The sequence below is a fragment of the Manis pentadactyla genome, chromosome 17, assembly GCF_030020395.1.
Source record: "Manis pentadactyla isolate mManPen7 chromosome 17, mManPen7.hap1, whole genome shotgun sequence".
In the NCBI taxonomy this organism is placed as follows: domain Eukaryota; kingdom Metazoa; phylum Chordata; class Mammalia; order Pholidota; family Manidae; genus Manis; species Manis pentadactyla.
The window spans coordinates 10476473-10493994 of record NC_080035.1 but is presented as its reverse complement, the minus strand read 5'-3'; the positions used below and the strand labels follow the sequence as shown (position 1 = coordinate 10493994).

The 17522-nt window shown below is 47.7% G+C and overlaps 1 protein-coding gene across 1 annotated transcript; it reads right to left on the bottom strand.

The window, feature by feature from the left end:
• Positions 1-2903: 2903 nt before the first annotated feature.
• Positions 2904-11941, bottom strand: LOC118914611 (uncharacterized). The gene is given in 5 exon segments (XM_057494626.1): positions 2904-3404; positions 3450-3797; positions 6814-7907; positions 7992-10993; positions 10995-11941. Coding segments are annotated over 5 exon segments (5892 nt in total).
• Between the last annotated feature and the right edge of the window lie 5581 nt (positions 11942-17522).

The window sequence follows — 17522 nt, the reverse complement described above, 5'->3', positions numbered from 1 at the left end:
ATTAATTTGATTTTATTTAAATGCAAATTTAAAAATGGAATCTGTATAAAGTATTTTCCCATTAAATGCAGTGTTATTGTTAGGACCATATTTCATTTTATCCAGTGAACTGAGATGAACTGTGAGCATAAAGACACACTGGGTTTCAAAGACTTGCCATGTAAAAAACTTAAAGGATCTCATTAAGTTTTTATATTGATTATATGTTGATGTGATACATATTTTTGTATATTGGATTAAATATATTAAAATTAATCTCACCTCTTTCTGGCCTTTCTAGTGTGGCTACTAGAAAATGTAACATTCCATCTGTGGCCCCAGTCCTATTTCTATACTGGATTGTGCTGGTCTGCAGCCTGCTGAGTGGTGGCTGTGGGGTAGGGGTAACTAAGTTTCTGTGAAGCCGTCCAGCACCACGTCACCAGAGAGAGTGTGGTCAGGCGTTTAATTCTCGCCTTTGTCTTTAGCTGTTTCCCAATGCCATGCTCACAGACATTCCGGGTGATGCTGAATTCTCTCCTGGTAGAAGATTTGAAGAAACATATGTGAGGGAAGTTGATTCCTCATTCACCATCCTGTACTAATGAAAGGGGTTCTCTCGCCACCACTGGGCCAGCTGTCAGAGGGGGCCTCTCCATCTCCTCTCCTTCCTGTAGAGGTGTGTGTAGCATCCCTTACCGTCCCAGCTCAGACTCCCATCAGAGTGTCCTGATGGCTGAGGCAGTCACTTTAATACATTAAGCTGCTTTAGAACCATTTTTATCTGAAAACTGCAGACAGATCATATTCATGGATATATCTTGACAGGCTGAAACACTTTGTGTGATCCTAGCCCACTCAGGTGAGGGTAACTATTGCTCTGACATGTGGACTGTAACTTGAACCAGGCCTGAGCTAAAAACAGAAATGTCACTGAAAAAAGACACGACGGTGGGGCAAATCGAGGCTTTGGGGAACCCAAAGCTTATACAATTTCAAGGATCTGCTTTAAGAAAATAATACACAAATGCCCTGTATTTTTAAAATTTTACAGAAGTATATGATCTTATGAGCACATTGTTAGGACCCCCACCCCCACCCCCACCCTTCTCTGGGAGAAGCTTCTGCGAAAGCCTGTACAAGGGAAGGGGTGCTCATTAGTGTAACATACGTCAGGGGGGTCCCCCAGACCAGCAGCATCTGGGAATTTGTTAGAAATGCCAATTCTTGTGTCCCACTCCAGACCTGCTTAACCAGAAATTCTGGGGTGTGCCCAGAAATCATCCCCCAGGTGCTTTTGATACCCAAATTTGAGAACCACTGGTATCGTGGTTACAAGCATGGGTTCCGGAGTTAGGTGGCCTGAGCCCGGCTTTGTGGTTTGTCATCTGGGTGACCTTGGCAAGTCACTCCATCACTCTAAGCCTCAGTTTCACCATCTATAAGATGCAGCAGTAATAGGATGGATCTCAAAAGGGTGTTGTGTGGGTTAAACAAGACATCATGTGGAGTGCCAGGCATAGTACCTGCCATGCTGAATGTGCCTTATAAATTTTATATTGTTCTTCTGCATAGAGTCGGTATGCAGTTCTTGGAGGAAGGATGGGGAGGAGGGGAGATGTGGAGCTAAGAGGTCATCTTTAGGCATGATCACAGAGAAGTTCAACGTAACCTTGGCGCCTTTCCACAGCGTCTGCTGCGTGGCCCTCCAACTGGTTGCTCTTCCCGGCAGCAGGGCACAGAGCCCCCTCCTCCCAGGTTACTTGGTCATTGTCCCTCTTTTTTAAGGACCCGGGCCAACCTTCTAAATTAGTCAAATTAATGCAGCAAATGTAATGAGTCTTCCTCTTTGGGGAGTCACAGACCTCCTTGAAATACAATGGGAGTTAGGGATGTCTGTCTAGAGATTTCTGTGCACTTAACAGGTGCACTAAACGGACAGACCATGTCATGAAACCACTGAAGCCCGGGCCTGGGAGCCTCAGTTAAGAACCTTGAGGTCACCCAGTAATATTTAAGAAGGAAGGATGAGAGGGAGGGGGTGTGTTAATTGGTCAACCTGCTACCTGTTTCATGTGCTAAAATTGAATTTTAACAGATGCCTCCTGTTATGGCATGTTCCCAATAAGTGCCTTCGGTCATGGGAATTTCAGCACTGTGACAAGGACACGGATGTGGGATGGGGCATCGTAGCATGTTTCGGGTCACATCATGGAGCATTCCCAAACTCTTCCGGTACCTAAGGGGAGTTCTGTGTGGAAACGTTCATTTCAAAGACATTTACAACCCCAAAAGGACCGTTTAGTGGCTGAAGATAACCTATTGCTGATAAAAGCATAAATGTGGTTAAATCATGAAAACAGACAAGTCCAAGATAAGTGTATGACATATTAATTTTTCAGCCTGTTTCTGTCATTCTCACTGAGCTTATGAGTCTTGTGACATGTTTGTGTTGTATTTTGCTGTCACCCAGCTGTGATTTACAGCGTTCCCTGTAATTACACTTTGGGTTAACTGGGGCAGAAGGAGATTCACACGACAGCCTGTGGCTTTGGGCACTTTAAATCCCTCTGATGATGCTACTTCTTTAGAAATCAGATTGGAAAGAAAACAGGACAAAGAAAACACCACCTTTCCCCGAACAGAAAGGCGGTTGGTCAGGACACACAGGCTGGATGTATGTGTCCATGGACTTGGGGAATGTTCCCAGGGCTTTCCCCAGTGTCCCAACTATTTACCCCTTTAGGGAAACCACGCAAAAGCGGGGGTAGGAAAGTGCACCTGGGAGCAGAGGGCCCACCCTGCTTGGCCTCCAGCCTGCTGTGCACCCTCAGACTAGCGCACGAGAGAGGAGGTCAAGTGCTAGGTGATCATCAGGCTAAGCAAAGGCAAGACAGGAAGAGGAGACAAATGGAGGTGGGCACCTAGGGAGGGGCAGGAAGAGTCCTGACGGGGCAGGTGGGCCTGGTGAGCAGGGTCCGATTCAGTAGCCACATTCCTGCCAAAGACACGCACGCGCGCACACCGCTTAAGCAGGCAGGCTTCCGCAGCCTGAGGGAGGATGTGGGGCAATGGGCTGCCGAGTCTAAGGCTGTCACTCCTGGCCCGCAGCCCCCACGCAGCCGCACCTCTCCTGATCCCCAAGACGAGCCTGCACCGCCTGTGGTGACGCCCAGGGCCCTCAGGCCAGCCCTGGCCCCTACTCCACGAGCGCCCTGTGGGCTGGGCCTTGCCACTCCAGGCCAAGCACAGGGACAGGGGCCCACCCTGCGCTTGTCCCCGTGGCCGTCTGGGGGCTGCTGGAGGAGCTGTTGGCTTGGGCAGTCCCCAGACCCTCTCTCGTGGAGGGGGTCACCCTCAGCCGTCCTTCTGCCCAGACCCCTTTCCCGGGAAGAGCCCTTGAATCCTGACCCTGACCCCCAGCTCTAGGAGGAGAAGGGGAAGGAAGGGGAGTTGAGCTGAGGTGTTGCCGAGCCTGCCAGTAAGGCGCCGGGATGGAACTGCTGGGGTGGGGCTAGCGGGGGCGGGGTTCGGGGTCCTTTGGGAGCGGCAGGTTTCTGCGCGCGGGAAGACCTAACTCCCGGCATGTGGAGGAGACCAAGGGGGCAGGAGATGAGGCAGTGCCTTGGGGGTAGGGAGTCATGACCCCGGCCGCTTCCCCCTGCACCCCGTTCCCCCGGGAGGTCGGCAGGCAGCCACGCCGCTGTCCAGGGGCGGAGGGTGAGCAGGTCCTCCCCTCCCACAATCTGTGCTGCCCCTTCTTTGTCCTTCTCCTTCTTCAGGTAAGGCAGAGACGGGCCACGCCTGCTCACTGCATTCTATGGGTGGGGACCTATGCGTATTATCAACTAACTAAATCTCCGTCAAAACACCATTGTACAGCTGATGAATCTGACAACTTGTTCCAGGTCACAGAGGTATAAGAGGTGGGGCCCATTCGCTTGCAGGTAGTCTGGCTCCGAAGTCTGTGCTAGTAAACTAACGGTCTATCATCCAGCAGTTCTCTAAGTGTGAACCAGCAGCTGCAGGACCTGGAATTTACTGGAAATGCAAATCCGTTTGGCCCCAGCCGCAGAACTACTGAATCTGACACGCTGAGTTGGAGCCCAGTCGTCAGCGCGTTCCCACGTCTTCAGAGCATTCTGAGCAACTGGGCAAAATAAAAATTTGCCCTCATATCTTCCAGCAAGCCCAGCATTTAATTTCCTTACAGAGTGCATGAAATTGGCTGCAACTGATAGCATCTTTTTTTTTAAAGGTATTATAAAGGAATTAATGGAAAATATTGATGTGGAGGTAAAAAGTGGGTTTGGCTGGGAAAACACAGGCCTGTTTCCAGGTCCTGGATGAGAGAAGAGGAACCACCGGCGCCAGAGAGAAACCTGGGTCTCACATCAACCTCTTTCTTGCTCCTCACCTTTGATCTCCTCATGCTGTTGGATTCTCCCAGAGGAGGACGCCGCCCCAAATCACTCACGGAAGGCGTCTCTTGATGCAACAAGCAAGAGGAATTTATTCAGAGGCCAGCTAGCTGGGGTCCATGCGTTAGCCCGACGCAGCGGGTCTCAACGAGGACCCCGAACTCACAAAGCCAGAAGTTTTTATAGCATTTTCAAAGGGGCAGTATTTTCTACAGTCACAATACAGTGTTTTTTTTTTTTCATAGACATAAATTTTCGGCTGACGCCTCATCCTGGGGGTCTGGTTAGATAAAATCACTTTCGGAATGTTTAGGGTGGTTCTAGCAAGATAAGCTTAACTGATTGAGGTTAGCTAACTAAAGGTCACTACAATTAACACTGGCTGACTAACTTGTTTTTCAAAGTTCTAGTAATTTTTCTCCTTCTAGGTTAGAAAATGGTGTTTGAGCCTTTAAGATGGCTGTGCTTATGCTAACTTTTGATTCTTCAGGTTCTACATTTCCCCACTTCTCTTTAAGGGCATTCCAATCATGGAATGTTTGTATCTTCTTGTTGGGTGAGTGAATAATATTGTTGCTTCAACATTAGTACATGAACGGCACTCACTCTTTCTCTAACAAAAGTTATCAGCCGATTCAATATGCAGGGTCCTAAAGTGAGGAGCAACACAAGGATGAGTAAGGGCCCAGCCAGAGTGGATATCAAGGTCGTAAACCACGGGGACCTAGTGAACCAAGATTCAAATAGCCCTTGGCCGGCTTCTCGTTCTCTCTTTCTCTGGTCTAGCCTCTCCCTAAGCTTTGACATTGAATCTCTTACTATTCCGGAATGGTCTGCATAAAAGCAGCATTCTTCCTTTAAAGCTGCACACAATCCTCCTTCTTTTAGAAACAGCAGATCCAGCCCTCGTCTGTTCTGCAAGACTACTTCAGAGAGGGAATTCAGAGATTCTTCAAGTTTAGTAATGGATTGCTCTATGGTTTTTAGGTCTTCATCAATAGCTGTCCTTAGTCCCTCATAATGTTGGTTCCCTTGGATAATAGCGGCTGTCCCTGTTCCTACTCCAGCTGCGACTCCTATCCCTAACAACACAGCTAAGGTCAGCGAGACCGGCTCCCTCCTATATCTATGCCTAGGTTCAAATTCAGCTACGAATGAGAGGTCATCATGATACATCAACCTGGGCACCAGCTGAACCATGATACAGAAATCGCGGGAGGAGTTGAAGGCAGAAGTAGAGACACATGGGGTCACTCCAGTGTTACAAGCCCACCACCCTTCAGGAGGAGGGACTAGATACTCATTTTCACCTGAGGAGGTCACGGCTATGGTTTCATTACACAAAGCTTTATGGGTGGGGGGGACTGAACCTAAACATTTTCCTCTTCCAGTTACTTCAGTCAGAGTTAGCTTCTTGTGGCTTCCCCAGCTACAGATCTCATGACGGGTTGTCCTGTTAAAACTGCCTAACAATCCCAATCCTTCATAATAAGGCGGCCCAGAAGAGAAACACAACCAACAGGATTCAGTAGTGTTAGGGTTGGTGGTATTTAAGACCTGAAAAGCCCCTTCAAGGAGGTTGAGAAGGCGTTGTCCGGTGCCAGGAAAGGAGGTGACTCGGCCAAGAGTGGAGGCGGAGGGAGTGGTGGCAGAGTCCATAGGTGGGGCTAGGGCCTGTTTTGGGGCTGGGGCTGGGAGACGCGGTTGATTCCGCAAGACAGCATTGGGTCCTACTGGGACAGCCGGAAGAGTCTCTACCTTAAGCCTGAGCATAAACAAGACTCCATTATCATAGCCACTCTGGTAGAGTCTTAGTCCCCACATAAGCCCTTTTTCCCAGTTTGTTGCCCTTTTTCCTGCATCTGTGAAAGAGATGTCAATAGGGTTGCAGGTGGGATTAGTCGTGCATTGGGCACGAGCGGTATTCCACTGGATTTTTATGAGGCCTAGAGGAGATCTCCCTGCGCTTCCTGTCAGCCAATGGCATGTCCCTGTTTGTTCACAACCCCAATTTTTGCAGAAAAAATCTGTCTTCCCACCACACTGTGAGGCCTTGGCACTATCGGCTGAGGGGGCTGGGCATACATAGAAGCAGGTATTCTGGAGCTCTTTCATGGTCCCAGAGCCCCAGTGCACTGTATAATCCCGAGTACCACATCCGGGTACCCCGACTTTATCTTCGTACCATGGGTCTTGTTTGAAGAGAGTGCACAAATCTACAGTGAGGGTAGGCCACCAAGTTCCCCTAGGGTGTTGTCCTGTTAACTGGACTACTACTTGTTGGGAAGCCAGGGTAATGATTTGCCATGTGAGTAACCTGGGTTCATGGGGGTTGGGGTTCTGGAAGGTGGGAAGTAACTGGGTCAATAGAATTAGAATTGTTAGTGACACAATCATTTTTACACAAGCGAAATTTAAGAGGGTTATCAGTTCGAATTACTCGCCAGTCCGGGTCTGGTTGAGGCGCTTTCTTCAGATGTGAAGCATGTATCCAGGAAGAGATGCCATCTACTTTCACAGCTGTAGGTGTGGTCAAAAGGACGATGAAGGGTCCTTTCCACCGAGGCTCAAGATTGTCCGTTCGATGTCGCCTTACGTAGACAGAGTCTCCCACTTGGAACGGGTGAGGTACTGAAATGTCCTCTGGCCGATAGGCTTCTCGGATAGAGGCCCACACTTCTTTCTGCACAACTTCCAGAGCCCGTAACCTTTCAAGCAGAAACTTATTAGTCACAGATTCAGGGGATACGTGGAGGTGAGCTGCATTTAGTGGAGCCGGGGCTCTAAACATTATTTCAAAGGGTGTTAGTCTAAAACGGCTGGGGGTGTTTCTAACTCGGAATAAGGCGAAGGGAAGGAGGACCAACCAATCATATAAACCAGTCTCTATGGATAATTTAGTCAGGGTCTCTTTTAGAGTTCTATTCATCCTTTCTACCTGTCCTGAGCTCTGGGGCCTGTATGCACAATGCAATTTCCAATCCGTCCCCAAAATCTTGGCCAATCCCTGACTTACCTGGGCAACAAAGGCAGGGCCGTTGTCGGAGCCGATTACCTTTGGGATTCCAAACCTGGGAAATATTTCTTCAAGGATCTTTTTAGACACCGTCTGAGCTGTCTCAGTTTTGGTGGGGAACGCCTCTGTCCATCCTGAAAATGTGTCTAGGAAAACTAGAAGGTACTTATATCCATACTTAGCAGGCTTGATCTCAGTGAAGTCAACTTCCCAGTAAGCTCCTGGGCGATCCCCTCGAAGTCTTTTCCCGGATGTTACTGGATTTTTACTCACATTTACTAATTGGCAGGGAACACAATTTCTTACAACCTCGTCAGCCAGTTTTCCTAATCCAATAACATGATAAGGGGAGTCTTGAACCAAGGTCTTTAGGTTTTTTGCTCCCAAATGTGTCAATTGATGCAATTGCCTTAAGTATTCTTCTGCCTCTGTCTTAGGCAGGACAACTCTCCCTTTTTCAGACTTGTATATCTCGTGGGGTGAGGAATTTTTAAACCCTAATTTGTTTATACAAGCGAGGTCTTCGGGTGTATACTGGAAGCTCTTAATACAAGTGGCCTCCGGGTACACTTGGAGGGGTAAGATATTCATTCCCTGGGCTGCTTGTTTTGCAGCTTGGTCCACCCTTCTGTTTCCTTGAGCTATTAGAGAGTCGCTTTTTTGATGCCCAGGGCAATGTATTATTGCCACTTCTCTAGGTCTATGGATGGCTTCTAACAAATTTAAAATTTCTTGTTTCTTTTTAACATCTCTCCCGGCAGAAGTCAATAACCCTCTCTGTCTATAAATAGCCCCGTGTATGTGAGCGGTGGCAAAAGCGCATCGGCTGTCGGTATAGACATTAAGTCTCTTACCTTCTGCCATCTTTAGAGCCTGAGTCAGAGCGACGAGCTCTGCTTGCTGTGCAGAAGTGCCCGTTGGAAGTCCACTGGCCCACACGATTCGGTTATCATCCACTACTGCAGCTCCCGCCATTCCCTTACCATCCATAATGTAACTGCTCCCGTCTGTATACCAAGTCAGGAGTCCTGGTCCTTCTAAAGGCTGATCTTGTAAGTCCTGGCGGGTCCCCGTCTCCTCAGCCAGGATTTCCTGGCAGGTATGAAGTACTTCTTTTTCCAAATCGGGGAGCAGAGTAGCTGGGTTTAGGATGGCGGGTGGGGCAAATTCCACACGATCACGATTCAGGAGTAAGGTCTGGTAGTGAGTCATTCTGGCATTTGACATCCATCTTTCGGGTGGTTGTCGGATTATGCTCTCTAATGCATGTGAAGCAACCACAGTGAGTTTTTGTCCCAGCGTTAGTTTGTCAGAATCTTTAACTAGGAGGGCCACAGCTGCTACTACTCTCAGGCAGGCAGGCCACCCACTACTCACGGGGTCTAATTTTTTTGACAGATAGGCCACAGGTCTCTTCCAAGGTCCCCATTGTTGGGTCAACACTCCTCGAGCTACTCCGCTCCGTTCGTCCACGAAAAGGACAAATGGCTTAGTTACGTCTGGCAATGCTAGAGCGGGTGCTGAGAGGAGGGCTTTCTTGATATCATCAAAGACCTGTTGTTGCTCAGATCCCCAAACAAACGGGGCTGTCCCCTTGGTAAGGGGGTACAGAGGGGTGGCCAAGGAAGCATATCCGGATATCCACAATCTACAAAACCCCGCTGTCCCCAGAAACTCGCGAACCTGGCGTGCTGTAGTGGGGACCGGAATCTGCGTCACAGTCTGCTTCCGGGCTTCAGTAAGCCACCTTTTCCCTTTTCTCAGGGAATATCCCGAATAAATCATTTGTTGTTGGCAGATCTGTGCCTTCTTAGCAGATGCTCTATACCCTAATTTGGCAAGTTCAGTCAAAAGGGCTTCAGTGGCCTCTTGGCAGGTCTCCCAGGTGGGAGCGGCTATCAATAAGTCATCAACATATTGCAGCAAAGTTACCTGTGGGTTTGAAGCTCGGTAGAAAGCCAAGTCCTGATGTAAAGCCTCATCGAAGAGGGTGGGCGAGTTCTTGAATCCTTGTGGCAAACGAGTCCAGGTCAATTGCCCAGTAGTTCCTGTGGTGGGATCTTTCCACTCAAAGGCAAACAGCGGTTGGCTGTTCTGGTGCAAGCGCAGACAAAAGAAAGCATCCTTTAGATCTAAAACTGAATACCAGATGTTTTTTGGGGCCAGGGAGCTTAGTAGGTTATAGGGATTTGGCACGGTGGGGTGAATGTCCTGTGTCCTTTTGTTAACTTCTCTTAAATCTTGTACTGGTCGGTAATCTCCCGTTCCTGCCTTTTTTACAGGCAGCAAGGGGGTGTTCCATGGGGATTGACATTTTACTAATATTCCCTGTTCCATGAGCTTCTGGATATGTGGCCTAATTCCATCCCTGGCTTCTTTACTTATTGGATATTGCCTCACAGTCACTGGCAAGGCTGAAGCTTTTAGTTCTATGATTACAGGGGGCTGGTTCTTGGCGAGCCCCATGCCCGCCGTCTCCGCCCAGGCTCCTGGGAATCGGTTGCGCCACTCCTGACTAATCCGGGAGGGCTCTGGTTCCATAAAAAGACAGTATTCGTCTTCCAATCTTATGGTCAGAATACTCAAGTTCAAAGGCTTATTTTCCTGATTAGTCACTAGAGGTTTCTCAGCTTGAAAAGATATTTGGGCTCCTACTTTGGTCAAGATGTCCCTTCCTAACAGGGGCGTAGGGCATTCCGGTATAATGAGGAACGAGTGACTTACTCGTCCTACTCCTAAGTCTACTGCCCTTCGGGTGGTCCATGCATATTGTTTCTGGCCTGTAGCTCCAATCACCTAAGACTTTTTGCCAGAGAGAGGGCCCTTGTCTTTAGTTAATACAGAATGTTGAGCACCGGTGTCTACTAGGAACTCAACGGGTGGCCCCTCCACTTTCAGAGTTACCCTGGGCTCGGGGAGGGGTTCCGAGCCCCGTCCTCCCTAATCTTCGTCTTCCAGCAGAGACAACACCTTTTTTGGAGGCTTCTGCAGTGGCTTTTTAGGGCATTCTTTCACCCAATGTCCTTTCTCTTTGCAGTATGCACATTGATTATCCAAAGGAGGCCGGTTGCCCAGGTGCCCTGCCTTACTAGTTCTACCACTAGAGGGCGGGCGTCCCTTACCTTCTACTACTGCGGCCAAGATTTTTGTTAAATTTCTCTCATGCTTCCTATCCCTCTTTTCCTCTTTACTTTCTTTTTCCTTTTCCTTCCTTAATTCCTTCTCTTCCTCAGTCTCTCTTTTATGATAAACTTTCTCAGCTTCTTTCACCAAATCTCTCAACGACAAATCCTGTAAGCCTTCTAGTCTCTGAAGCTTCTTTCTAATATCAGGCGCTGATTGCCCAATAAAGGCAAGAGCCACTGAGGCACTGTGCTCCTCGGAAGTGGGGTCAAAGGGAGTATACCGCCTGAAGGCTTCCATCAGGCGTTCTAAGAACACTGCGGGTGCCTCAGCGGCTCCCTGACAAACCTCTCTTACCTTGGCCAAATTGGTGGGGCGCCTTGCAGCCCCGCGAAGACCTGCCACCAGAGCCTGGCGATAGATGGTTAGTCGCTCCCTACCTTCTGGAGAATTATCTCCAGTTGGGTCTGGTCAGCGGGAACCCCCTTTCTATATCATGAGGGAGTTGCGACGGTCGTCCGTCAGCTGCAGGCATGTTCTTTCGTGCTTCCAGGAGGATCCTTTCTCTTTCTTCCGTGGTGAAGAGTACCTGTAAGAGCTGCTGACAATCATCCCAAGTGGGCTGGTGAGAGAACATCAGGGACTCTATCAGTCCCATTAGTCTCTGCGGTTCCTCTGAAAAAGGAGGGTGGTTAGCTTTCCAATTATATAAATCGGCAGAGGAGAATGGCCAGTATTGCAGAGGTTGGAAAGGTGGGTCTCTTTCCTCCCCGAGAATGGGGGCCCCATAAGACCTGAGGGGAAAAATACCTGATGGGTCCAATGCGGCCCCTCGGCGCCGCCGAGTTCCCTGGGCCGGTCCCGGAGCTGGCCCCGATGCCTCGGTACCAGAGGCTAGAGGCATCGGAGGTGCCGGGGCCGGAGGCACTGGGGCCTCAGCCGCCGGGGCCTCGGGCGCCGGGGCAGAGGCAGGAGGGTAAGGAGGGGGATCATCAACCATGAGCAAGTCTTGAGTGTCAGGGTGTATTTTGGTGGTCTCTTTCCCTTTTCCCCGAGGTTGAGCCTGAGCCAATAAGACTTGAGAGTTCGCTTTCTTTCGCACCCAGGGCTTTACCCAGGGTGGTGGATTTTCCACCAATTCTTGCCAGACCACAATGTAGGGCTGCTGATCCGGATGTCCCCAAGTTGAATTCTGGAAAACAACAGCTTTTACTGCAAGCAGAGTGGAGAGGTCAAAAGTCCCCTCCGGGGGCCATCCAACGTTAAAAGTGGGCCACTCGGAGGTACAGAAAGTCTGCCACAGCCCTTTTTTAACTTCTACTGACAAGTCATGCACCCTTGCTCTCACTTCTGTCCAATGACCTAACGTCAGGCTAAGGGGGGTCGTCACGGTCTGTCCCATTGCCAGTATAACAATTATTAGACACGTAAAGGACACATAAAACAGAGGCACACAGAGATTAAACACACAGCGGCCGCTTTTTGTCTTCCTCAGATTTCTGACCAAGAACCGGAAGGAATCAGTGGGCTGATACTCTTGGCGCCCAAAAACCAACCCTATCTCATCCGGTTCACTTTTGCAGAAAAACAGGTGGGAGGCCACCAGGCGTCCCTGGCCCTCCAAACTCCCCGGGGCGTCCCCCAGGGTTGCAGCCTGCGGTGCTCCAAGTACGTCTACCGACCGCAGTCGCGACCCCTTACGGGACCGGGACACTGCCAGACAGAGGGTACCCTTTTCAGAACTCCGACCGGTCTCACTGAAAAGCAGAACACAGAACACAGACAACTCAAGGCGCCACTAATCTTACCTCTTCCTCCAAGCACGGCTTCGGGAGTGAAGCGGGGTGAGCACAGGATCCCGGACCAGCCCCCAAATGTTGGATTCTCCCAGAGGAGGACGCCGCCCCAAATCACTCACGGAAGGCGTCTCTTGATGCAACAAGCAAGAGGAATTTATTCAGAGGCCAGCTAGCTGGGGTCCATGCGTTAGCCCGACGCAGCGGGTCTCAACGAGGACCCCGAACTCACAAAGCCAGAAGTCTTTATAGCATTTTCAAAGGGGCAGTATTTTCTACAGTCACAATACAGTGTTTTTTTTTCATAGACACATAAATTTTCGGCTGACGCCTCATCCTGGGGGTCTGGTTAGATAAAATCACTTTCGGAATGTTTAGGGTGGTTCTAGCAAGATAAGCTTAACTGATTGAGGTTGGCTAACTAAAGGTCACTACAATTAACACTGGCTGACTAACTTGTTTTTCAAAGTTCTAGTAATTTTTCTCCTTCTAGGTTAGAAAATGGTGTTTGAGCCTTTAAGATGGCTGTGCTTATGCTAACTTTTGATTCTTCAGGTTCTACAATGCAAAATGACTTTTTGAAACCCCTATTGGATTGCTGTCTCCTAGGCCAGGCCATGATCATTCATAATGCAGTTCAGCATAAAGAGCCCAGAGGTACTCATTTTATTTTTATTCTGCTTCTTTCATTCTTACACACAAAGATCTATATACCTATATAAACTTATTAGTCTTGACTCAAGTTTATATTTCCATAATCTACTTCTGGAAATTTTTGAACCAAGTTGGTGCTTTCAGTACTGCCATGTCTGACTGCACAGGCTGTGCACTGCACAATCCAGGAGCAGCCATTTATAGATGCAACCACTCACCTGGCTTAGGAGGGTTGACTCCTGTTTGTGGCCTCTCTGCTCCCTTACTGGGTGGCCTCACCCTCCAGCCCAGACCTTGTGTTCTTTTTTTCTTCTCTCCTGTTTCAAATGTTTACCTCAGGACTTAGACTGCCTCCCTTGCAAGGGCCCATCTATCTGTATAAATTTGGGCTTGCTTGCTTGAAGCTCCACACACCTCTGGTTTCCAAGACTGAGAACAAAGCTCTCTGGGCTCTCCCACCCTTCTCCATTCATTCCCAGACCATTCTAAACTCACCAGAGCAACTGGGGAGAGTGAGACTACCTTGGATGCAGCCACAGAGAACTGGTGTGAGACTGTCATTATATGTCATAAGGAAATAATGAGTCCTTATCAGAAACAAAAGCCTCCAAGTCTCTGTGTTATAAACATGAATCAACATAAGAACAGCCTGTGAGAAGCATCTCTGATTCTAGGCAGTGTGGAGCAATAATGACTCTGAACAAGCCTGCCTTTGCCATTCAAGTTCTGTGTGTGGTGAGGGGCCAGGGGAGGGAGGAGAGAATCTTACATAAGAAAAGCCACCCGCTGGAAAGATTTGTTTCCCTGGCTACCCAGAAGAGCTCATGACTTCCTTCCCTGCATCCTCACATTTATTTCTTTCCTACTTGGCATTGTATGGATTTTGTTTGCTTTTTGAATTAGGAGATAAAAAGTAAATAAAATACCAGTCTGACTATTCAAGACCCTTTTGGCTGACACTTCAGACCCTGCAGCCTTGTACTCAGGGCTGGTTCTCTATATCTATGGGCTGAGAAATCTTGACTGTCCACCATGTTTTAAAGAGCATAAACTTGTCGTTTTTCTCCAAAACGAGGTCACTGGACCTAAAAGGCATTCTCAAAGAATCACTCTTTGGTGCCAACCCCTCCCCATGCTTCCATCTCTTAAATATGAATTCTTGTATGGAGGAAAAGCATTTGGATTTCAGTTTGACTTCACCAAACAGTTCTGTGTCTTTAAGAAAACATATAGGCTCTCTGAGCCCCTTGGTTTCATCCACTTTTTTTTTCGTGTGTAATATGGAATTGACAGTAATTGCATTTGCCCCCTGGGGTTGTTTAGAGCAGGCTGGCAAATTTTTTCTGCAAAGGATCAGATAGTAAATATTCTCAGCTTTGCAGACCATAATGGCCTTTGAAGCAGCTACTCAATCGTGCCATTTTAGGGAGAGCAACCATAGATCAAACATAAAAGGGTGGTGTTGGGTATGTTCCAAGATCAAAAATAGGCAGTGAGCAGGATTTGGCTGCTGGCAGTAGTTTGCTGACCCTGATTTAGCAGATGAAGCAAGAAACACATGTGAAAGCAAGCTGCAAGGTGCCATCTAAAAGTAAGGGATAAAGAGGAGAGGCCTCAGGTGGACACTGGGGAACTCACTGGCCCGGACTGGAACAGAGGGGCCAGCAGTTCTGCAGCCCTTGGGGAAGTGCGCTCAGGCCCACGAGAGGGCACAGGGGCCGGCAGAAGACCCTCCTCCCACCGATGCCCTCCCTTTGCTTGGGCTGTGCACAAGTAGACCTGAAGCTCAGGGCAAGAACAGTCTATGTTTGAGTACCATGTGGTCGGAGCCCTGGCATCGGCTTGTTACAGCCATGGTTGGGAAGTCAGCTGCCCACAGCTGAAGACCTTGGGGGAGCCTGGCTCAGTCCACTTGCTGAGGAAAGGGGAGCCTCCAGTGCCAGCTGGTTCATTGCCAACCACCCATCAAGTACCCCAGCCTCGTTACAGGTATCCCACTTGTTTCCAGAGGAGACGGCAATGACTTTCCACCACTTCTAAAGGAGGCAGCAGGCAGTCACAGAGAAGCCAGGAGCTGTGGAGCCAAGACCCACTGCAACCAGATGATAAAGGTTCAACCTATATTTAACCAGAATTTAAGTAACTTCTTTGAAACTCTTCATCTGTCAAGTCTAAAGAACACTTACGGATGTTGTGATGATTAAACCAAATAATATGCATATAGTATGTGGCACATAATCATTTGTCAAGAAATCCTAGTCCCCTTCTCTTTGGTATAAATGTGTCGACCAGATGCCCTTCCTCCATGTGGAATGGGTGGTGATCTGGGATGAGCAAGGGGAGGCTGAAGGGGAAGGGCCACGAGATCTGTGGGACCGCTGCTTTGAGGTGATGCTGATTATAATCCTGGGGAGGCATGATAAGCTGTTCTCTCTCCTCCACTGAGGATTATTTCAAGTTTAATGGGCTTAAATTTCAGCATGAGCAGTTCAAGGCTTCCTGTTGGACCTAAGAATTAATGATTTTGGATGAAGGAAGAATTATAAAATTGTGTACCCGAGAGGAGGCAGCATTTTCTTACCTGGAAATGTGAGTGCAGGGCCAGAACTGTCATCCATTAGTTACTAAGTGACACCGACTGTGCTCCATCCTGAGATTCAGAGATAAAAGACACTAGTCCTAGTTCTTAAGGAACTCACCGATTAGTGGGGACTTATTTATATAAGTGAGTTTATATTTATGTAAACTGTGATGGTTAGCTTTATGTGTTAACTTGACTGGGCCTTGGGTGCCCAGATATTTGTTCAAACATTATCCTGGGTGTTGCTGAAACATGTTTTAGGAGAGGTTAACTTTTTTTTTTAGTCAGCTGATCTTTGTTATTGTTTTTCTTAAATAAAAAAATATATATTTTATTGAGATATGGTTGACATACAAAAAGGTGCACACATTTAATTTATACAACATGATGAGTTTGGAGATATGTGTATAGCTATGAAGCCAGGACCATAATCTGTACAATAAGCATATCCATCATTTCCAAAAGATTCCTCCCACCCTCCACATTTATTCTTATTGTCATTTATGAGTGTGATGAGACTCTCATATGTTATGATTTAACATAAGAGGCTGCTATATTCTTATCAAATTGTTGAGTATACAATACAGTATTACGAACCATAGACACTATGTCATACAGTGGATCTCTAGGACTTATTCCTCTCATACAACTGAAACTTTTTACCCCTCAATTAGTATCTTCCCATTTCCCTTTTCCCCCAGTCACAGGCAAATACCATTCTATTCTCTGCTTCTATGAGTTTGACTATTTTAGATTCCTCATATCAATGGTACCAGGTAGTACTTGTCCTTCTGACTTACTTCATTTAGCATTATGCCTTCCAGGTTCATCCATGTTGTTGCAAATGTCAGGATTTCCTCCTTTTTAAAGGCTGCATAATATTCCATTATATGTGTATACCACACTTTCTTTACCCATGATATTTTTATTATCCATCTATGGACGTTCAGGTTGCTCCCATGTCTTGGCTATTGTGAATAATGCTGCAGTGAATGTGGGAGTGCAGGTATCTTGTCCAGGTCATGATTTCAATTCTTTTGGGTATACACCAAGAAGTGGGATTACTTAGTGGTTCTATTTGTAATTTTCTGAGGTGCCTCCATACTATTTCCCATAGTGGCTGAACCAGTTTTCATTTCCACCAGTGGTGCCTAAGCATCTCCTATTCTCCACATCCTCGATAGCACTTGTTATCATTACATACATAACAGCCATTCTGACTGGTGTGAGGTAATATCTCATTGTGGTTTTGATTTACATTTCTCTAGTGATTAGTGATGTTAAGCACCTTTTTATGTACCTATCAGTCATTTGAATGTCTTGTTTGGAGAAATATCAATTTAGTTCCTTTTCCCTTTTTTGAATCAGGTTATTTGTTTTTGCTTTTTTGCTATTGAATTGCAGTTCCCTTAAAGTGGTGGGCACTGACATTTGGGCCACCAGTGCCTCTGTTAGAGCCACATCCAGCTTCTGAGAAAGTTTCCAGAGTAAGAACAGCAGCTAACACTTCTTGAGCTCTTACTATTTGCCAGACACTGTGGTTATGTGCTTTCCAAACTGTTCTCAATTAACTCCTCAAACAAATGAAGGAAGTACCCTTATAACTCTCTCAGAGTAAGTAACCTTTCCTAGGACAAGTAAGTTAGTAAGTAGCAGAACTGGGACTTGGAGCCAAATCTGCCTGGCCCCGAGGCCCTCTATTCCGCACACTCTGGACCCTCTATTTTACCAGCCTCCAAGGCACCAGACGCCCTTGGAATTGTCAGCCACATTCATCCTGCTGCCGGCCCAGAGTCCCATTCACCCTACAGCTCTCAGAGCCCATCTCACCTCACCTCCGTTAATTAGGCCATTTACTCACCAAGTACTAAGAACACACCAGTGTGCTCAGTCATATGCTGGGCACTGGGTGAAGAGCAATGAAGCAGAGCACATAACTTCTACCTTCCTGG